The 22,144-nt window shown below is 38.0% G+C and overlaps 3 protein-coding genes across 13 annotated transcripts; 1 reads left to right on the plus strand and 2 right to left on the minus strand.

Moving 5' to 3' along the window:
• Nucleotides 1-3,756: 3,756 nt before the first annotated feature.
• On the minus strand, nt 3,757-11,848 carry LOC103451070 (putative lysine-specific demethylase JMJ16). Of its 8 annotated transcripts, none has more exons than XM_070809356.1 (13): nt 11,733-11,848; nt 10,986-11,046; nt 9,814-10,303; nt 9,624-9,695; nt 9,367-9,444; nt 8,685-9,203; nt 8,381-8,605; nt 7,719-7,880; nt 6,745-7,113; nt 5,179-6,523; nt 4,967-5,070; nt 4,606-4,803; nt 3,757-4,511 (listed from the first exon to the last, which is right to left on the minus strand). In XM_070809356.1, the coding sequence occupies exons 3-13, from the start codon at nt 10,117-10,119 to the stop codon at nt 4,179-4,181; spliced, it is 3,711 nt and encodes a 1,236-aa protein (XP_070665457.1). In that variant the 5' UTR covers nt 10,120-10,303; nt 10,986-11,046; nt 11,733-11,848; the 3' UTR covers nt 3,757-4,178. The 8 variants fall into 8 exon arrangements, with proteins under 8 accessions (XP_070665457.1, XP_017191683.2, XP_008388726.2 ...); XM_017336194.3 differs by having other exon boundaries at nt 9,624-9,698; XM_008390504.4 differs by lacking the exon at nt 11,733-11,848 and adding an exon at nt 11,510-11,691.
• Nucleotides 11,849-13,754: 1,906 nt separating this feature from the next.
• On the plus strand, nt 13,755-17,458 carry LOC103451071 (uncharacterized). 4 transcript variants are annotated; one of them, XR_003767396.2, is made up of 8 exons: nt 13,808-14,617; nt 15,003-15,180; nt 15,488-15,585; nt 15,681-15,726; nt 15,963-16,073; nt 16,658-16,754; nt 16,882-16,967; nt 17,066-17,458. XR_003767396.2 is itself a non-coding variant. In XM_008390505.4 (6 exons), the coding sequence occupies exons 1-6, from the start codon at nt 14,396-14,398 to the stop codon at nt 17,117-17,119; spliced, it is 735 nt and encodes a 244-aa protein (XP_008388727.2). In that variant the 5' UTR covers nt 13,755-14,395; the 3' UTR covers nt 17,120-17,458. The 4 variants fall into 4 exon arrangements, 2 of the variants coding, with proteins under 2 accessions (XP_008388727.2, XP_070665614.1); XR_011573896.1 differs by lacking the exon at nt 15,681-15,726; XM_008390505.4 differs by lacking the exons at nt 15,681-15,726; nt 15,963-16,073 and having other exon boundaries at nt 13,755-14,617.
• A 238-nt stretch (nt 17,459-17,696) lies between these two features.
• Nucleotides 17,697-20,032, minus strand: LOC114820075 (pentatricopeptide repeat-containing protein At3g04760, chloroplastic-like). Its single transcript, XM_029090156.2, has one exon. It carries the CDS (start codon nt 19,889-19,891, stop codon nt 17,993-17,995), a length of 1,899 nt encoding a protein of 632 aa, XP_028945989.1. The 5' UTR covers nt 19,892-20,032; the 3' UTR covers nt 17,697-17,992.
• Between the last annotated feature and the right edge of the window lie 2,112 nt (nt 20,033-22,144).

Genomic DNA, 22,144 nt, shown 5'->3' on the forward strand with positions numbered 1-22,144 from the left:
TTGACGAAAACTGACCGCATGATATACAATGAATATGAGGATCCTTAGGATCCCACCATTTGGATTCGGATGGGATCCTCATCCAAAGTAAATGCTCTTGACATGGGCTACAATTTCCTTACATATCAGTTTTATAGCTTTTTATTTTTGTATACAAGCAATAATAGGGGGTGGGAGTCGATGAACTTGAAACTTCGGGTGTAAAAGTGAATACTTATAACTAATTGAGTTACAAGCTCTAACATCTCATGTAACTATGTCACGATTTAACTATATTTAATCATATTGAAGGTTTATGATCTATATTTTGTTTCCAGCCAGATGGATTATGATAAATCTTATCAGTATAGTACGATGATGAATTTTGTTCATAAAGTATTTAACATGTCCTTATAAGTGCACTCTCTGAAGCATATCAAGATAGGGTAATGTTATCCATACACTCATTTTTACATTTTACATACCTTTCTCAATTTTCGATCGTCGAATCAAATGAATTGAAGAAGATCAATGAATAAAAATGAACAAAAAAAAATTATAGAATGTAAAAAGGAATGTGTGAAAAATACTACTCATCAAATATCGTCCAGTTCTAAAGCATCTCCTAAAAAACATATCCATTTTCCTGATGAATTAATAAAATCAAAAATTTATTTTTGCTGGAGTATAAAGACTTTTGCTTGCGTCTTATCGATCATTGTTTGGAGCAGACTCAGGTGATCAATATATTATGGGATCTAATTGGTTAAAAATTTATTGCTTTATGTTGATTTTCTTTTCTTCCAAGGTCCTAAAATTGGTTATAATTGTAGAATGGCCATTGCATTTCTTTTTTAGAAATGTTAACAGATTCTCTCAAAAGTATGACTCTTTACAGACTCTTTGCCACCTCACAATTTAAAGCACAATGTTTTTTAAAGTTTGTGCAAAAATTAATGCTAAACTGTTAGATGACAGAGTCTATAAAAAATCTTACTTTTAATAGAGTTCCTTAGTATTTCTCGTTCTTTAAATGAGTTTGAATTAGGAGTGTGATATCCACACATCCATTTTTACTTCTCCCACACCTTTTTGGTTTTCGGCCGTCGGATCTGATGAATTGAAGAAGATCAACGGATAGAAATTGACAATGGATGTGTGAGAAGTAAAAAAGAGTATGTGGATAGCACATCCTTTGAATTAATAGATGAGAATGAGGGGGTTCCATTTTGCATATGCTATGAAACTGCATGCTTTTGGTTCTGCTACTACATATCAATAATATCATGCGTCTCATTGTTGACAAGAAACTTATTTTCTTAATGGTGCTTAAACTTCGAATGATTCTACGTATAACTAGGTATACCTCCTCCTCTCTATATATCTCTCTACGAGATGAGTTTTTCTACTGCGCATTAACGCCTATCATGCCGAACAGTCTAAAGTACCCAACATCAGCGTAACGATACCCTTAAATAAGATTAGAATTCAATAACAATCTATTACTATATTACAAATCAATTCACGTCCTTTGACTAGGTATCACATAAGCTTAAATATTAAAATTCTTATTCTTCTTTTGCTTTGTCATTTAATTCGTCTTTGTGAGTGGGACATTAAAAAATATGTAAATAGATAAATGCACCGATATATATTATAACAATTAGCATACTTAAATTTTTGTACCGAAATATAGGTATGATAGCATATTATAATGAGCCAAAGTACCAACTACCAACATGTTTATATTGAAATACATTATAAAGAATTAGTGTACCTAAAATATTTGTATTAAACTGTCTGTACCTGACTATATCATAATGAATTAGTGTACCAAACTGTTTGTACCGAAATACATTTATAATGAGTTAGTGTTCACAAATATCTGTTTTGAAATACATTATAATAAATTGGTGTAGAAATTTGATTCACCTGTATAATGTCAAACTCTTCTATAATTTGTTTCCTTATATAAGTTACAACCATAAATTATTGATGCAAAATGCCAATAAAAAAATGAAAATGAATGAACATAAGGTAGACTTCGAAAAAGAAACATCATGAAATTACCAAATAAAAGAAAATTAAATGACATAAAACATAAATGATGGCAATTTGTTAAATAAATTAAAATTTTAATCTTGTAGCAAACATTCATCTAAATTTCATGTTATTTAAAAATTAAAATTTAATTTTCTATCAGATTAATTAGCAAATACTGGCACCATACGTGATTATAACAATGTCAGGATTCAGGTGCGCAAGAAAGCTCTTGCGTCTTGTCACGAACACACAGCAGGGTTTGAGCGGTGGGACCTCTCAGGGTGCGCTAGCTGGCGCAATTATCCAAGCGAGCCGTACCATCGGATGGGAGGGAAAATGAAAGGACCAAAAGATCCCCGCAATCTGCGGACTTCAGGTGGGCGACACGTCCGCCCTAGATGCGTGGTTCCCACCCCAAACAAGTGGATTCCCCCACGTGGACACCTGCGCTGCGTGTCGGCAAGAGCGCGGTTATCTTCGCCCTCCCTAGGTCCCCTCGGTCAAACCTTCTGTTCGTTTCGGGGAGGAAAGGAGATTGGGCCACGTGGAGGATTTGGGACCGTTGGATTGGATCACTGTGTGTCCGTGCGGGAAGGGTGAAATATTTCCTTCTTCGGCTGTCCAATTTGTCTGCTATTTAGTACTATTTATGTCTTTGGGGCTTTGGGAGGAGATGGATATCCATGTGTTGTGTGGACTTGCCTTTTAGTTGTGGGGACCATTGGCTTCCTTCCTTCCTTGGCCTATTGTCTGTTTTTATTGGCGAGAACAGGACGATTGTTTGATTAGAACAGCTTTTACACTGTATGAGATAAGTGTAGCATTGATAAATATCTTATCACAACCGTTTTTATGCTTTTGTTAGAAATACAATGCAAATGAAGTGGTCTGACCGATCATACACAAGTCTTTCATTCCATTTAGACATTCTCCTTAATAGTCTTTGCATTTCAATAGTTTAATTGCAATTTACTAATAGGGCATGTGGAGAATAGGACGATTGTTTGATTAGGGCAACTTTTATACTGTATGAGATAAGTGTGGCATTGAGAAACATCATATCACAACCGTTTTTATGCTTTTGTCCGTTTTTATGCTTTTGTTAGAATTACAATGCAAATGACATGGTCCGACTGATTCTACACAAGTCTTTCTCTCCATTTAGACATTCTCCTTAACAGTCTTTGCATTTCAATAGTTTAATTGCAATTTACTAATAGGGCATGTGGAGGTATGTAATATACAAATGTGGAATTAAAGTCTCAAGATTTGAAGTGCAATTTGTGTTTCCCACACAATGGGGAGGCCAACGTTTACACCAATAACCACACAATAGCTAGCTAACCCCTCAAGCCGGCAAAAATGATACTCTTATCACGTTTTTCATACCACATTTGTACCACATCTCTAATAGAAATGAGACCCAATGTGTTGGTGAGATCTACCTCTATTAGAAAAATGGTACATTTCAAAATTGTTGTAAATGTAGCATTACTCTCAAGCAAGAAGAATTCTGGTTCGTTCGAATAGAGTGTGGGGGGGGACCACTGGGTGAGCCAAGTGCTCAAAAAATACACATGATCCAACAATCGCACACAAAAAATTCTCTAGGATCCCTATCTTCGTATAGCACTTGTCACACACTCTTTTTTTTCCTACAACACTCATTACGAGCTCAACGTATGCTACCTCATATTACTCATCACGTGACACTAGAAGTAGCAATAGTGGGGATTTAGGGAATTTCGTTTTTATTTGTAATGGTCTTGTTGAACCACCATGTTCCATAATCCATTCCACCATCTACTCACAGCATTTTCTTTGCACGAGTTTCCTCAAGTGACAACCAAAACCAGGGGCGGGGACGGTACATTTTCCGGCAACCCACAACTACAAGAAACACTGCACGGACGCCAAATCGTCAAGTTGGAGTCATCCACCAACAATCCGAAACTTGTTCCGCGCTACAAACAGACATTCCGATGAAAGCAAAAATCTCCGGTGTCTACATAAGAATAAGCCTTTTTTTCTAGCACAAAGAATGAGCAGGTTGAGTGATAAATGTACAATACAACCTGGAATCAGTAAGTAGAATTTACAGTTAAAAACTGGCGGAGCAAGTTCGGTCTCTGATCGTTGTGAAACCAACAAATGCATCATGTGGGACGATTGTGAATCTCTTCGTAAAGAAGTCGTGTGACCAGGCCTCGACCAGCAGGTTGCCGATTGTCACTTAAAATGCTGTACAGTGAGTTCAATTCGTCTAGGTTAGCCTTCTTGAATAGGCCTCTGAGTGTTGTATCAACTCCAGCAGGGACGAGATCATTGTCGGAGGCCGCCTGATCACTTTTTTCCTTTGACATCGAATTGCAATTTTCACTACTTTCTTTGGATTGAGAGTTCCGTGGAATCTGTACTTGAAGTCGGGAGTAGGGACGAGAGTCCCAGTACTCAGAACAGACACGATTTCGATCCATTGCCTCTATGGCCTGTTCAAGAAAGCAAAAACGGAAACTCTAAGCCTCAATCCACGTGAGTCGTATCGAAGGAGAATTAACTGTTCTACTTCTCTGATAAATTTACCTGTACAATAGCTGGTGAAGTAAACCCAAACATTTCAAAGCCATCGAGACTCCCCGGTGGCTGCAAAGGAGGAAGGTTCATTTTTCCCAATTTATGTTGCCTCGTGATTTCTTGATTGACTCTCTCTCTCACCATTTCCCAGCATCTGTCAGCTGAATTATGTATGAAAACCTCACTTGGACAATGCTCCAAAGAAACCTAAAGGCAGAGAAAAATAACATAATAGATCAAGTAAATAACTAGCACGTTCAATCACAGTAGGTAGATATAGACAGGTTTTCTTGGATCATCACTATTAAATACTATTTTGCCTGGAGTTTATCGAAACTGTTCATGCTAAATACGGTGCTTTCCCCTATACCTTGAACAGTGGTCCACCCTGTCCGGCATCCAGTACTTCTGAGACATAATGACACATAACAGTTGGATCCAGAACACTCATGTGCCTAACCCGGCTCCTAAATCCTGCATCGAGCAGAACAAACATGAATTACACGAATGTTGATCTTCTTGGTTGGGACAGTATCTCAATTGCATTAGTCTCAACTTACAAGGAATGCAAATGCAGCTTACCTTTTGGAAAAATGGCTTGGGTGTTACACCATGACTTTCCAGATAGCACGACTCCAATTTCCAGAGGCTCAACAACGCAGGAGATTCTCCGCACCACCTTCGCTATTCGGGGACCCCTTTGGCGGTAATATCGGTCCAAATTGTTTTGGCTGGACGACGAAGTTCCAGTTGTCATTCGTACATTGTCTGCTAAAGTTGTATCGGCAATTCTTCCCATCTTTTCATGTCTGTCCTCATTCTCAAGTTTTACACTGGCACATGGCTGTGGGTCACTCCTTGAAATAGCAACTTTGTGTTCAATGATAGCACCAGTGTTTGGGCCACAATCTGCTTTAACAGAAACTATTTTGAAAGAGAGGTTTGGTGGATTAGATCCTAATTGTTCACCACGATCCTGTTCAATTTTCACGTGTACAGGGTGAGATGATGAATCCTTTTTTTCTCCACCAGGTAACGGACTGATAACTTTTTCACCCATCACTGCTGCATCAGTCCCTGGTGTATTCAAGATTGGTTCTCTATCAAAATTAGGAGCGCTCGCTATTCCATCCGAACTGACCAATCTCTTAGAAAGTTCTAACTGGTTAGCAGAAGATATCTCTTTCAAACTATCTGAAAGTGGCTTCGTTGGGTCGGCGTCTCCTTCATCGTCACTAAGAAGAATAACATCCACAACTGAAGCCATATTTCTCCCAGATACCTTTGCATCCGAGGTCACAGCATATGACGTGTCCTCTTGAGACAACTGGCAAACCTGCATTCTTGACTTGGAACTGTTAAGACCTGATTCTTCTCTTTTAACTTGAGCAAAAGTTTCTAATGCTTTCCTCTTCTGTTGCGAGGAAGTCTCAACAATGATCTCGGTTGAACTCATAGGACTCTCTTTAGAGATTTCTGTTCCTGGAGGATCCTTGAAGTGTGTGCTTTGCAGCTGTGATCTAACCTCTGTAAGTATATCACTTTTGGAGGAATAAGATATCTTACCAACTTTATTGTCTTTGGAAATATAAGAACTCAGAGCCAAACCAAGATCGAGTCTAGCCCATCTGTATACTGCACTCAACTTTCCTTCCAATGCCTCAAGAAGAATGTTTAGTTCATCCATATCATAACGAAAGAGGAAAAACTTGGCGCTCCAAGCACATGAGCAGAATTTCTTTGCATGATTTAAGCATGCATATCTATCTGGGGAACAATGATGACAACCAGCTGCTGACAGATGCAGATCAAAAAAGCATATGCTGCATTCCCTCTCATTGGTGGCATCAAAATTGTTTTCCATCTTCAATGCCTGTGAAGAAGTAGTGAGAAATTCTCTCCTTGCACGCTCTATCTCGACACGTGCCTAGGCAAAAATAATTATAGAATGTCAGGGGAAAACAGACATTTCAGCTATATAATGAGTGAATATTTGTTAGTAAAATAGCCAGTGCAACAACCAGATTACCCAAAGTATCATCAAATGAAATAAATATTCATACCCTTTACTAGAGTGGAGAGAGGGCGATGAAAAGACATCATTTTCCAAATAAGCAAGCACGGTAGTAACTAGAAAGCAGATTTTACCTTGAGTGTTTTTGCTAAGGTCCCATCCTTTCCACATACATCCTTCCACCTTAAGTTATCTGGAGTATTCTTCTTCAGTAAATTGAGTTCCCAATGTGCTTTCACCGCTTCCCTTGCTGCCCCAAGCAACAATTTATCATGAGAAATGGATGTCTTTCGTCCCTGCTCCTGGTATAGCTCTATAGCGATCTGCCCATGGGGCAACCAATCAACAGGAGCTACATTCACAGCCTCGGCACAATTAAAACCACAGTTGAACCCTGAGTGGTATGCTCGAGGAAAGGTCAAAACAAACTCTCCAGCATTCTGACAACATCTATACACAGGTACCCCCTCAGATTTCAGAATGGAGGGTGAAAGCTGTGTGACCTGCATGAACAAACAAAGAAAACGATCATGATATAGACAATTTCACAGAACAGATATTATGGTTGAAACCCTGCAGTTGTAACTTGTAAAAAATGACAACTAGCAATTGCAAATACAGATATTATATTTGAACCACAGCAGAAATGTAAAGGGTACAGAAGATCCATAACGGAAGTCCATCTTATATAGCACAGAACAGATGTAAGATAACTCAAGTGATAACTCAAGCTATCCATCTCATAAGTAAAACCAAGCCTTCAGTATTAAAGAATCTATTCCATAATTGCATGACAAAAAGGCTAGCTACGAAAAAGAGCCAACGAAGGGTACACCATTTAAAAATAAACTGTTATATCCTGATTACATATAGGTCTTGTCATAAATTAACCCTCAGTCTGTCTTTTCAACAAAATGCCAGGTGATATTTCTTCCAGGGAACCTTTGAGTGATGTTAAAATTTAGCCCCATATGGAGGTAACAAACACAGATCAGAAGCATATAACATAGATATTTTGCCGCATACTGGGACAAATGAGTAAATACAACCAGCTACAATCACTAAATCTCAAACAGCACATTAGCACAGACCAGGAGCTGTTACTCACCAGCTTATGAAGCAAGTCAGGTTGCTCTTCAAATAGGCCAGGGAGGTGCTTTCTCATTGCTTCTTCAAATTTACAGGCATCTTTACCAGGGATACCGTACCACAACTTTGGAGCACCCCAATGCATATAATTTAAAGAGTACAAGTGGTGATCTTCAACATGCTGTTCTCGGAAACAAAAAAGGAAGAGGAATCAGCCGTCAATAATATGTCTCACATATACAAGCTATGGCCTCATGCAAAAATATGAAATTAGCTGGCTGCATGAAATGAATGCAGACATTGCTTTCAAAGAACCATCGAGGTTTTGATTAATTAGGAATGAATAACTGGAATTTGTAATCCCAAGTTCCCAACACCTTGAGATTTGAAACACTCCACCATTCACCACTTGCAAACATATCTCAAAACAAATCCAATTGATAGAATGTGGTCAATGGACAATGAAATGAAAACCAGAATAGTGAATCTTCACACCTAACATAGATTATTTTACTTTCTTATTGCAAAATAAGTTGGTCAAGATGTGATTTATAATATTACATCCCACAAAATACATGAGAGACTCGTGCTAGCACATGCAATATGCTAGCAGGGGTTGACCATATGATGAGTGGTGGTGACAGATGATCAATCTGTTACTAGGAAGAAAAATTGTCTTACCCAGCAAAAGGAAGAAAAGCACATCCCTATGTATAACCAAGGCACCAGAACACCAGATATATCACTGCTTTCATAAGAAAGAACAGATCCAGTAAGTCTGGGAAAGTTGTTCAAGTTCCACCCTGAATTTATGTACTGCTCTTCTGAAGGAAAAGCATCCTTACTGGATTTCTTGGGAAAGCCACTGCCAAAAACTCCAGTTTCCAAATCAGCACCATATAGAACCTAGAGCACATTACGAGCACTATGGTTAGGGTAATATGAGAGAGAGAGAGAGAGAGAGAGAGACTGGTATTGCTCGTACCTCAATTTCTTCAGTAGGTCTCTCTACCATCCGCCAATATTCACCCTCAATACTGCCTACAGATGGCTCCCAGCACTCTTTAAGTTTAGCAAAGTTACCTCCTATACTAGGAACATGTTCGTTCTTGCCAAAGTATTGAGCCTTGAAATCATCAGCATATCTTTCAAATGCTTCTAGAGTAAACTCTGGTCCAGGTTCAAACCCAAACCGTTCAGCCTCACAACCTCCATCATCCTCAGATCCTCTGCCACCACTTTGGCGATCAGCCCCCATCCGTGTGCATCTTCTTCTTTTCTTCCTCATATGACTATGGCTTTTAGGAACCTTTCTCATTGAATCTCGATTTTGCAGTTTATCGACTCTTTGAACTCGAGTAGAAAATTTAGAGGCACTCCAAATAGGTTTTTCCTTGAGTGGACAGGGAGGTCTCCAAGAAGAGGGAGGAACAATGCGACAAATACCATATGGTTCGGCTTTAGCGCGTATGCTTGCTATATATTTCAACGTGTCTTTGAACTCCTGAAATTAGGTAGCAAACTGAGTCAGAAAGCCGATTTCTTCAAAAATGAAAACCTTTTTGAAAAAAAAAATCAACTTTTTAATTTACAAGTAAGATGAGTAAGAATAGGTCAACAAACTCCAAAACTGTAATAACTCAAATTCCACAAGTAATAAGTTGCACCTCCTCAGTAGGTCTGAATACAGGAGCGTTCTGAAGGTCCCGCCTTTGACCCTCCAGTGGATGCCATCTTGCAGAGACCTGTTCAAACACTTAATCATCAATTCTATAACTTTGAAGGCAGAACAAAAAACCAAAACCCCAGACAGTTTGTCGATTCACATAAGTAAGGTGAAAGCAAGATACTTATGATAAAAGATTACAAAGGAACCAAGCAAATAGAAGGGTAAGAGTAAAGGGTGTGAAGTTTGAAGATTAACCTTTTGGCAATTACTACATTGTGGACATCCGCGTACAACCCCCTTGGGAAGAACAGATCTTGGGGGACAATTCTGCTAAAAAGAAAAAAAGGTGGTACATGAGAAACCATCTACATGTACAGAATTCTTGTAGAGAAATGGCATATAAATGATTAAAACCCATAAAATCAGGGGATATTTGAAAATTTACGTGTTCAAGTCGGTCTGAATCAGACTCATCCTCTGACTTGTTATTTCGCCCATGGTTTATGCATTGTCTGCGTCGAACAGACCTCTTTGCAACCTCGCCATTGTCAACGTCAGTTTCCATCTGAACTGACTGTGAATTGGAAGGACTAGCAGTCACTGAGCAACTTATTCTGTTTTCAATATCTTTTTTCTCACTTTCATTTATCCTTTTTAAGCTGAAAGGTGCAAATGACTCAAATCCGGGTGGAACTGAAGGAAACTCCTCGTTATCATCTTTTATGCAAACTCTCATGAGTTCTGTCCCCATACTACCGTGATATTAAAACCGATAATTTTCCAATCTGTTCATCTACGTGGAAAGAATCAATCTTTATGAAGTAGGATGATCACTTATCTTCTGGCTTATGAACCACAATATCATGAAATACTGCTCCTTTGCATCCCACTACTAAGTCGAACCAGGTAGGCTTGCAACAAACCAAAGATTTTGCCTGCAAAATCGAAAAACAGACATCTTAGGGTTTCAAAAGCATGCTTCAGTAAACCAAGTTTCTTTGGCTTCATTAGCATTAACAGACTTTGGGTACACCAAATTCAGCACAGAGGACTGAAACTATAATATATTTTCCAGAGACGTTGCTATTCACACTAACATCAGTTTCTGAACAAAAAGATATTTTCCAGACACCTTGCATGACGGCGTGCGTTCGAACGCCGTCGGTGGCTAATCTAACGTCTAATGTAACAAAATCTATCTATCGTTTGACCAAAAAAAGAAAGAAAAAAAAAACGAACACGCAACAGTAATATCGTATTTTAGCAGTTGAAAGATATTGCAGCTGAAGATCATACGTATCAGCTCCATTAAATTTATGATCCGATATCAGAACGATCTCATACATAACTATCATCACAATACACAAATGCATTCATGAAAACAAACAAATTAATCAGATGATCAGACATTATGATAATTCCATTAAATATCACTTGAAATTTCTTAATTGAATTGAAATATTATTAAATATATCAAATTAATCGGTAAAAAACACCAGGCATTTGTAATTTATCCATAATTTTGTAGCACCAGACAGAATTACAGATACCGATAAGATTGCCCAAAAAGTCAAACTACAAGAAAATAAATTAAATTAAAATGAAAGTAGGGCTTACATCGTGATGATCCAAGATTCTGCAATCCCCACTGAGCTCAATCCAGCTCAAACTTCAATCACTACACCCAGTATTTGCAGAAACCAGATCAATTCAACAAAAATTGATTCCAAAAATTAACTAAAAAAATAAATTAAATTCAACAAAAATTTCAAATCCGTAAGAAATTAAATCTGATTGAACAGATCTAAAAACCCTAACCCTAATTCTAACACCAGAGAGACAGAAAGCAGAAAGCACTTTTGCCACAGAATAATTGGTCTGGGATGGGTACCCACCCCCATCAAATTCATAAATGACAATCAAGGCCAACCTCTCAAAGTTCAAACCGCCTTGAATTTCATCTGAGACAAGTTAAGCAAAATCCAGAAACTGTGGGCAAGGGCAAATCTGGAAAAAGAAGGACAAAAATTCTTGTACCAGAATTTGGGGCTAAAATTCCAAATTTGGAGGAAACCCTAACCCTATTAGGCTTGGAAATTGATTCAGTGCCATTTAATTTTTGTTTGGTGCAAAGTCAGTACCTTTTTATTAAAGCTGACAAATAACAGATGATATGATAACAGTTGGGTCTTCTGAAAAATCATTTGGAAATTAAAATCTAGGGTTTTTAATTTTCCTTTTTTCTGGGAAGAAGAGTTTTGGGGATATTGTTTATGTGATGTTTTTTTTGGATAAATACCGGATTTGGATTACTTTGTGATGTAAAAAAGTAGGTGAATTTATTTTATTTATTTTAATTATTACCTGAGTTTGGTTGGTCCGTTGCTTCGGGATTCCGTGTAGAAACCAGCAAGATTTTATCGAACGGCAAAATGTTAAATTCCATGGGCGCCCTTGGGAATAACACGTTGTTTCGTGCTAAATGAAACAATGTGTGACCAATTGGGGCTTTAGACACAGAGGTCAGGAAGACTTACCGATGCATTTTAGTTTTTGTTGATTAGTATCGCATAATTCATTAGCGTTAGAAATCAAACTCATAACATGTTATGCGAATGATAAACATGAAATTCCTTTCAACTACTGGATCGCCCGTGTTGACTTTTTTATACTTTATGTTTGGTTGTTGAGGTATGAGAAGAATTACTTGTTGTAATGAAAAATTGAATTGTTATTAGTACTTCAAAAATCTCATTCTGCAGTTTTCAATAAAAAATCGTGCTTGTCAAGATAATTAATTTTAATGTATGTTCATGTATTTACTGTGCTGATTTAATAAAAGCTCAGTTTTCTTTTACTTATATTCTTCTTTTTCCAATGAAACCTTCATATGTTACGTTCTTATATATTTTCTCGATAAATTAATTTCAATCGCATATATAGCATGTGACATTAATTTCGTTTATTTAATATAAGAAAATGACTTTATAGTATTGAAAGTATAATAGTATAAATTATGGACTCATTTAGAAGTACTTTTAAAATAATTAAAAGTGTTTGAAGATAACATGTTGTTTGGTTCTAAAAACACTTGAAGTGCTGCTTTTACAGGATTTACTTGCGTTTTACTAAAATATGGTTCTAAAAATATTTTCACCAAAATTTTTTTAAATCATTTTAAAAATATTTTCAAACGAACTAGTTATCATTTTTAACGGATTTTAATTAGCGTTGTTAAAGACGTAGCCTTTAATGATTTCAAACACTCAAAATTACCCAGAAAATATATATCAAAACGATTAAGCATCAAGACAAGTCAATTGAACGTGTATAATTGGTGACCCTCTAAAACAAGTCATTTGATTGGTCCTAATGGTTGATCCCTTTTATTGATCACTTTGATTGGAGTAAATATTTAAAACAAGAAAAATATTTTATTCCCAACTTGGCCTTCTTCCACGTTTGATACAGTCCACACACGAAGAACTCACGCGTGCAAGGGGCTTTGTATTTTAACATGTAAGAAGTTTTATGGTTTTTGATAGGAAAATGTCTTTGAATACCAATAACAATCTCGTGGAAAGATTTTCTCATGTACGTGAAACAAAAGACGACACATAATATGTCATAATATAGGCAGATTCACTTAAAAATTAAAACAATATTTGACTTATCCTGTCTTTGTTTTTTTGGGTACTCTAACAGATACTTCTGCAGCATATCAATCTAATATCCTTATAATTCAAGTGTATACTTACTCAAAACTCTTTTATGTTCTAGGCCAAACCTCAATTTTCTCTTCATTCCTCTTATTGCAATGCAACCTTCACTACCCCTCCTTATTCTATCAAATTTTCTTTAGCTTTAACTTATACTTAAAAAAAAATTCTTGTTTACTCCTAACATCATATTCAAGTTTCTGGGTCTGTATAATGTTTTTAATTCTCTCGGTTGAATTTGTGGTCTTTCGATTTTTATGCAAATTACTCAATTTATCATGTTTTGAGTTTAAATTACCTAGCATGTGAGAGACCTCTATATCCATAAAATCCTAACTCCGTCACTGATCACAATACGAATAAAAACATTAAAAATGTATTTTATAATTACTTAATATTATGATGACACGTAATACAATGGCTTGGTTTCCACATACATGAAAAACAAAATTCCAACCCCGTGACCTTATGCCCCTCAAAGTAAGACAAAAGACATTGTTCATAAGAAAAATGGTTTCTTTCTGTTTACGACACATAGTTATAGTACTATTATTCATTCATTGGTGATTAGTTGACCATAAAAAAAAACGAGTGTCTCACAATTGTTACATATCATGATTAACACATGGCCATGAATATGAAATATTCATTTAGTGGTTATGCATACGGGGACCCAATTAGATGTTATTGACACCATTTATGTTTGAGTCATCCTCTTACAAGGCAAACTAGGTATCAGACTCACATTTACATTGAGTCACACAATAAGCTATCTAGGTATCAGACTCCCATCTATGTTTGAGTCGTCCTCTTACAAGGTGAAAGGAAATATCACTAGATCATAAGACTAGTAACAAAGTGTTTCTAGACAACCACAAGCATATTTGGGAGTGCTTTAGAAATAGCTAAAAACAACTCCACGAAACCAACAAGCTTCTAAATATATTTACCACAAAAGGTTTGAAAGTGTTTTTAGATTTTTATTAAAAATTTAGACGTGCCTCTAAAGCTAACAACGCTTAAGCATTATTGTTTTCTGTCAAAAAGCATTTCTAAACGAGTTCAAAAGTATTATCGGGCCTTCTGGCCGACCTGCTCTTTTGTTGAATGGGTCTCTCCTTTTGTTTTGTATGGGGTTTCTGTTGGGCTTTGGTCTTGTAAAATTATTTTTTTTCCGTAAAAATCGGCGTGAGAAATACCGTCAAAAGCAAAAGAGCAAAGCTCTAGAACTCTCTGAAATTACGATCCCGATTGCCCCCAATTCGTACCATTCAAAACCCTAGCTTTACCTTTATTCCGATATCGGCCATGGCGAACCCACCGTCTTCCTCCGCAGCTCCTCCATTGACCTCTTCCCAATTCACATACGCGAATGCCTCGTCGTCATCGTCCTACTTCCCCATGCCCTTCCACCTCCAGCAACCCCAGTACCCCGCGCCTTACGCCGTTGCAGCGCCACCCGCTCCGTCCGTCTACCCGGCCCCGGCTCCGGTCGCCGGTGTCTACTCTCTTCCTCAGCAGTATCAGCAGGTCTGTTTTCGGGACGCGTCTTTATGTGCATTTACACTTATATGCATACTCATACGCTTAGGGTTTGATAATTGATGTCTTTGATTTCTTGAATGATTGAGAATAAATAGAATGGGGTTTTTCTTCGGTTCGAAAATTCGTATGCTTTAGTGAAAAGTATGATTTTTGTGGAAACGAATTCATGTTATTTTTGCTTTTAAAGAGCTATAATTTTTGGGATTCTTGTTTGAGGAACTACTGCAATTTGAAAATGTAGAGAAAGACTTTTTGAGATTTTCAGTTTTGAAATAAGTAATGGAGCTACGTATCATTTTTTGCTAATTTAGGGGAAGTTGTTTGGTGTGTAAGTTTCATGTGCATAATTTGTTTTAGTGTAAATGAACAGGCTCAGCAGTTGTTTCAAAGGGATGCGCAGACGATTACACCTGAGGCTCTCGAGAGTGTGAAGGCTGCTCTTGCAAACAGCGAAATTGAGCACAAAGCAGAAGCTAAGAAGAAAGCTATCCCTCGTAAAGCTGCCGGGCAGGCTTGGGAGGACCCAACTCTTGCAGAATGGCCAGAAAGTATGTGTGGTTTCATAATTAAATGCTCTTTTATATAATATTTGTTATAATTCAATTCCATGATTGTGTCCCGTTTCAGTTTATCTTCTTTGAAGGTTTCCCTTTTGGCTACTTAGTTCACTGATACACTAGAACTGTGAGACCTTGTTAAATTCCTACTCTTCATGGGATTCAGTAGTAATTTTAGTTTTTTGGATTTTGAGCAAGTTATTCTCTCACAAGAATGGCATTTTTTGTTTTACCTGACTTTTCTTCAATTGAATGCATACTTATGCCTTACAATTCTGTTGGGTTTTGGCTTTTGCAGATGATTATCGACTTTTTTGTGGCGATCTTGGTAATGAGGTGAATGATGATGTTCTTTCAAAAGCATTTTCACGATTTCCATCCTTTAACATGGCAAGAGTAAGTGTCTGCCTCATCTCCTTTGTTTTTCCTTAAAATTCTTTTATTATTATAAATTGTTTGCTTGGTGTGAACTTCTTAAATTTTATCTTCAGATTTTTATATGAAGAGCACAAAGCACTTTGTTTTATTCATTCTAAGGTAGGTCTCATCTGCTGTTTATATTTTGGTTGGAACTTGGATGTGTAACCGTACAAGTAGCTACAAGTTGCATATTGGAATGGTCTAAGTTGTCATGATGCATTTTTTCATTTTACTTCTAACAACATTTGACTGTAGGATGCCTACTGACAACCTACATCAACTTATGCGATTTTTCAAGCACTTATTTTGAGATCTCAAAGTTAGTTAAAATCACTTTTGACCATTAAATATAGGTTGGACAGCTGGAATCAACATTTGGAGGTTGAGTTGGTTGAAATTGACCTGACTCACAGGCGACCTTGAATTATTGCTTGTTGGGTCGATATGAACGAATTTGGAGTCAGGTTAGTGAACCGATTGAGCTTCCAAGCTGGTTCAATATTTTGATATTATTATGAACCTTAGGGGTTGGTGTGAAGCCCTGCTTTTGGGGCTTGGAAAGATGGTACTCTACAATAATTTTTGTTGGTCAATGAAATCTGTGTGAGAACTTTGAAATTTTCCTTCTACCTATGACCGTAAAAAGAATTAACGACTTGAGTTGAATACTGTTTAACCCCTACATTTCATTGCCGCTGTGGTGGTGTAATGTGTGTGGGGGTGATTGGAGTGTGGTATTTGGCTATGGGGATCCTAGCTAGAACACCGTAAAAAACTGTACAGGGTACTTTGTTTTTTCCTTCAGTATGTAGGTGCTTTGCTTAATGTTCTCATTTTTGTGTGATATTTGGTTGGTAAGAGTGAGCCGTAATTGTCTCAGAATCCAATTGTTTTCCTTATTTTGACTGTGCCCGCATTCTTATAACCTTTTGTGGATTTTGCTGTTTTTCACTACGTTTTGATTCATCTACTTCTCATAGAATTTGTGAATTTTGACTGTGATTGAAATCTTGAAACTTATATCTGTCTGCTTTGTCACCATCTCTAGGTTGTCAGAGATAAGAGGACTGGAAAAACCAAGGGCTTTGGATTTGTTAGCTTTGCCAACCCATCTGACCTGGCCGGAGCACTAAAGGAAATGAATGGTGAGTAAAATATTTACTCGTATGGTGATTCTACTTTTTGTTGAAAGTACTAAGAATCATAGAGGTTGTTGATATGCTTTTACTTTTATGATAATGGTTGTATATAATTTATCTGCAATAATTCCAGGTAAGTATGTGGGCAATCGGCCAATCAAACTACGCAAAAGTAACTGGAGGGAGAGGATAGATTATGACGCACTAGAAAGACAAAAGGTACCATTTCCACTTGTTTACTGTAGTTTCAAATTTACGGCTTTCCAAAAGGTAATCTGTACTTACCAAGTGTTCCTGCTTTATTTCATTTGTGGCAGAACCACACTCACAAGAAACCAAAGCCTTCGAAGAAGAGTATATTGCACAAGTGAGCTAGAGACTAGTGGGCGACGCGGTGAATATGGAAATTGGGGCAGTGAAGAAGTAAGTGTTCTTTTTATTCCTCAAATCCAACTCGGCTCCTGGTGTTTACTGCTATGTAGAGATATGGTGAAGCTTAATGATGATTATTCGAACAAATGATAATATGTGACGTGCATTTTTTTCGTGTGTAATACAAGGATTAGTGGAGGATCATTTTAAATGCACTATTTAACTTCTTTTGGTTGAGTAATTAAACAGGTTCGATCAAGTATATTGAAACGTGATTCAGTGTGTTTGGAACATGGTTCAGTACAACAAATGCCTAATACAAGTGGTTGGATTCTTTATGTTTTGAGTTCAGCTTAAATTTGTTATTCAGTATTTGAAAATCAAGAATCGTGTTAACTAAACGCTTCTTGATTCAATTTCATGTCCTTACTTTCATATTCCAAGTGAGTTAACATGTCACAATGGTTGAATGGATAATGTCTCTTTCCTCTACTTGTTTTATGTTCACCACTTTCTCTCTTCCTCTTTTGGTTCTTTCTCTCGCCGTAAAAAACTAATTATATTAACGAAGCAGGCTAAACCAAACCGTGCTCATCCCTGTTTAATTTAGTTGAAGTTGTATAGAATCTACACTTTGGTAAGATGGAACGTTTTGCCAGAAATCTTTCCCGCTTTTTTTTTCTTGATACAAACGATAGATTCTACACAAAAGAAATTCATCTTCAAATAAGCCATTTCCATTTAGTTCTTGATATCTTCTCTTTCTTTTTCTTGCCGGAAGTTCTGCTGCTTAATGTCTGCCTTTCTCTACGTTAACGAAAAACACGAATTTGTCGATACTCTAATCCCTCTTTGTAGCTACAAAGCAAAAGCTAGTTCTTAATCTCAGATAGAGTAAGCTCTTTGTAAACATCAAGCATGGGAAAGGTTCTATTCAAACGCCCGAACGAATCTTCGGAAATCGCCCTTAAACTAAAAACAGAGTTGGCAAGCTCCATCGCTTCAGCTCGCCATCCTGCGAATCCAATTCCTTCAATCAACAAAGTGTAGGTAGTTTCATTAGGCCGGCACCCCTTTTCAACCATTGCCGCAAGCACTTCAATGGCATCGACAATCCTACGCGTTTTGCACAGCCCGAGAACAACAATGTTGTAACTGATAACTGTTGGCTGAAAGCCACCACTTTCCATGTCTACCAACAACCCTATAGCCTCATTCACCATCCTGTCTCTGCACAAACACGATATAAGCGAATTGTAAGTAATCTCATCGGGGTCAATTCCTTTGCTTACCATCTCCGACACCATTTGAAGCGCTCTCACTCTATCTCCGCAATTCCACAGTGCACTGAACATCGTGTTGTAAGAGCTCACATTCGGAGGACATCCCACTTCACCGGGGTTCTCGAAGATTTCCAAAGCCTGATCAGCTTTTCCACTCTTACACAAAGCAGCCAAGATTGTATTGTAGTTCACAATATCCGGCAAGCAGCCATCCGATATCATGTAATCCAAAAACTCTATCGCCAAATCCAATCTCCCCTCTTTGCAGAATGCAGAAACCAGCGGATCATAACTATACGCATCCGGCGTCAATCCCTTGTCCTTCATGATCTTCAGCACATTCACAGCATCCTCAACTTTCCCATGGCGACAAAGCGTGCTAATCAAAATGCTGTAAGTCACCACATTCGGTTCACAACCTCTCGAATACATATTGCTCACTAGCTTCTCCCCTTCCTCCCATTTACCCCTATTCAAAAGCGCTCGTAACAAAATGTTGTACGAGACTACATTAGGCGAACAACCCTTTGAATCTAAGCTCCTAACTAAGCCGAACGCCCTATCCAGCATCCCTTCTCTACACATTCCCTTAACAACTGCATTGTAAGTATTCATGTCAGGTTTAAGCCCTCCAGACAACATGTCATCCAAAAGATTCACCGCCTCATCAATTCCGCCTTCAAGAATCATTGCTTCGATCAAAATCATGTAAGTAATCACAGTCGGCCTGCAATTATCCTTCACCAACTGATCCAAAACCTTCAAAGCTAATCCTAGCTTGCCCCTGCCACAAAGACTCCCAATCATGATATTGTAAGTAACAACATCAGGTGAAAATCCCCGACTCCTCATCCTATCAAGTACCTTGTTTGCTGAATCAATCCGATTCGCCTTACAGAACCCGCTGATCAACGCATTGTACGAAAACAAATCAGGCTCACCATACTTCTCCAAAATCTGCATAACCCGAACTGCCTTTTCGACGTTCCTCGAATTGAAGAACCCTTTGATGAGCTTTGTGTAGAGAATCACATCAGGCCTGTACCCCTCGTTAACCATTAGCTCAAGAAAGTAGAGTGCTTCATTGTACTGTCCTGCTTTGCAGGACCTGTCGAGAACTTTCATCAAATGGGTTTCTTTGGAATCATTGTTCTGCAACTGGGTCGCTCTTACTTCGGCGGAAGCCGCCGCCTTTGGTGGTTTTCTGCGGCGGTTTCCGTTGGACGAAATGCAAACCCTGCAACTCAAGGCACTCGTTTGGCGGGAAGACGGTTTCAACAAATGGGTTTCTTTGATGTTATGGTTCTGCAAATGGGTCGGTTTCGCTTCGGCGGAAGCAGCCGCCTTTGGCGGGTTTCTGCGGCGGTTTCCGCCGTTTGATAGAATGCAAACCCTGCAGCTCCCGGCGCTGGTTTGGTGGGAGGAAGGATTCGGGTGGGTGGTGTCGTGGAGGCTCTGAGGCAACAGCTTGGCGGCAACTGTTGTCATTGGTGGAGGATTTGTTGAGGTGATTTTTCAGCTCTCATGGAGGAATTGTTTTTGCAGAAAGTTTGGAGATTTGCATGGAGAAAGTGACCAAATTGGAAAGAGGCCGATATCATGGACAAAGGATTCCCGTTAGATTTCGGACATGTGTTTTGGATAGGATAAGGAATCTTGTCGCACGTTGTAACTTGCTGAGATTTTCGGTGTTGGGCCGGGACATATATGTGAACTCGAAACTTGGGTTGGGCTACGGTACCAACGGTATTAACTTGTGGCCCAACCAAATGAGAAATTTTTGGGTCCGGCATGTAGGTCACCCACCATGAGATCAGACTTGTGCGACCATCCAATAAGAAGGTCCGTCCAAGACAAAAACATCTCACCCAGGCCCACCTTCTTGTATTTTGGCCCACTCACTGTTCATCGTGCACCCTTTGGGTCTTTGGCCGGACAGCCACTTGACATAGGCATTCGGACCGAAGAACTCCGCATACAAAGGGGATTTGTGGGCAATGTAGGGCCAACATGGGGGCAGTTACCCTACTGAAGTTTTTCCTCAACCACCGCACAACAGAGCACTACCGCCTGCATTAGGGTGGGTCGAGCATAAGGTTGTGTGGGATCTGCGTGTGTTACTCTTTATGTGCATGGCTAGACGAGTGACGTGATCCACTAGCCAGACCCAACTCCGAAGATATTTTAGCAAGGTGCATGTTAACACAGTGTTTTTGCGAGGGTGCTTTGATACTCTAAAAATAGAGATAAGAAAACATCCTTCAATAATATGGTGCGTATTAATCATGATGTAAGACATAGATATATTATAATTTGAACGACTATAACGAAAAGAGGAAGAAGTTACAAGTTTGCAACATATAATGTGTCCTAAACTCGTATTTCCGAGGGCTAACTCTCCCTCAACTAATGGGTTCCGATGTCGGCAACGTGGAGCTTTAGGCCTTGTACGGTGATGTACTTGTGTTGTATTTGTTCCATTTCAATCTTCCCTTAACGAACAAGAGAGAGTTAAGTTCTAGTTCAGAAAATGTATGACGAACTGACTACAAACTCGACAATAAAAATAGAATACAAATAACAAAACCTTATTTCATTAAGTGAGGTCGATTGCCTGTTCCAAGTCCACTTAAAAAGAAGAGGAGGGCATCAGATAGTCAAAATCCGACACTCTGTTTTCACGTCGAAATCACTATGATAATGAATCCATAAAAATAGAATACATTTGAATTTTTTTAATACAATCGATTAGTTACAAGATTAAACTAATATAAACTGTGGATAAAATTTGAATCCAGGTGTATAAAATGTGCATATCCATTCTAAATATCTAACTAATGTAACTACGTTTACATCGATTTTATTTGATTTAGAGAACACGAATAAAAATTATCCCGTAAGTATACAAGATTAAGTTTAAGACGTCTTAATAATCAGAAGATGCCTTTATACATAATCCTTTCATCAATCATGTTACATGACAAAAAATGAGGTGTTGACTTATAAGAACCAGCTAAAGGTAGCATATTCCTTTCTTTGTGGTTTCAACTTTCAACCTATCCTTGGCCCGCCTCACTAAATCATGTAACACAAACCGTGCTTAATATGATTTCAAATAATAATTGCGATAAAATAGATTTTCAAATACTTTTATACATATGAGCTTGGAGAGATTTTTCAGTGTGACCGGTACACGGGGTGTTACGTCACGTGTCACTAAATAAATGGTGAGATACATGTGTTAAAATGTTAATAACTTAAAAAATAAAATTTCCCACCATTCCTATTAAAACATGTGATGTACCACTTGTGTTCCAGTCACAACTAAAAATTTATCCTGAGCTCTATTATTATCAATTACTTTAATACTCTGTAATCGCTTGTTGTCCAATCGTCCAAACGGACGCCACTCATCGACAATATTAATTCCAAACGCCATGTCGTTTCCATGCAGTTTCTCAAAAACCAAAAAATATCGGCGAGTCGACTCAATGAGTTGATTAACTTTCCTAAAACAGGCAGATTTGTTTCAAATTTTGCAAGCTCTTTAAATTCAGCGGCTTTCATGCTTTTGTCTGCCGCAGTTGGATTATTCGGATATATTTGACCGCCAAAGCACTCAGATTTTTTCAGGTGATCGATTTATTCTTCTTGTTGTTGCCCTTTGTTTGTTCGAATACCAGAAATTTGACAACTGTCTTTGTATTGTTTGCTGAGATATTTTGTCTTTTTAGGTTGGTT

The sequence above is a fragment of the Malus domestica genome, chromosome 12 (genome assembly GCF_042453785.1).
Source record: "Malus domestica chromosome 12, GDT2T_hap1".
NCBI lineage: Eukaryota > Viridiplantae > Streptophyta > Magnoliopsida > Rosales > Rosaceae > Malus > Malus domestica.

What these genes read in the sequence shown, in the direction of transcription:
- LOC103451070 (XM_017336194.3), bottom strand. Translation starts at nt 10,119, where the DNA reads ATGGGGACAGAACTCATGAGAGTTTGCATAAAAGATGATAACGAGGAG. An exon ending in TATTCAGACCTACTGAGGAG is followed by an intron (nt 9,204 to 9,366) that starts GTGCAACTTATT and finishes ACCTAATTTCAG; the next exon opens with GAGTTCAAAGACACGTTGAA. An exon ending in CTGACTTGCTTCATAAGCTG is followed by an intron (nt 7,114 to 7,718) that starts GTGAGTAACAGC and finishes TTGTTCATGCAG; the next exon opens with GTCACACAGCTTTCACCCTC.
- LOC103451071 (XM_008390505.4), top strand. Translation starts at nt 14,396, where the DNA reads ATGGCGAACCCACCGTCTTCCTCCGCAGCTCCTCCATTGACCTCTTCC. An exon ending in TTCCTCAGCAGTATCAGCAG is followed by an intron (nt 14,618 to 15,002) that starts GTCTGTTTTCGG and finishes GTAAATGAACAG; the next exon opens with GCTCAGCAGTTGTTTCAAAG. An exon ending in AGCACTAAAGGAAATGAATG is followed by an intron (nt 16,755 to 16,881) that starts GTGAGTAAAATA and finishes CAATAATTCCAG; the next exon opens with GTAAGTATGTGGGCAATCGG.
- LOC114820075 (XM_029090156.2), bottom strand. Translation starts at nt 19,891, where the DNA reads ATGACAACAGTTGCCGCCAAGCTGTTGCCTCAGAGCCTCCACGACACC.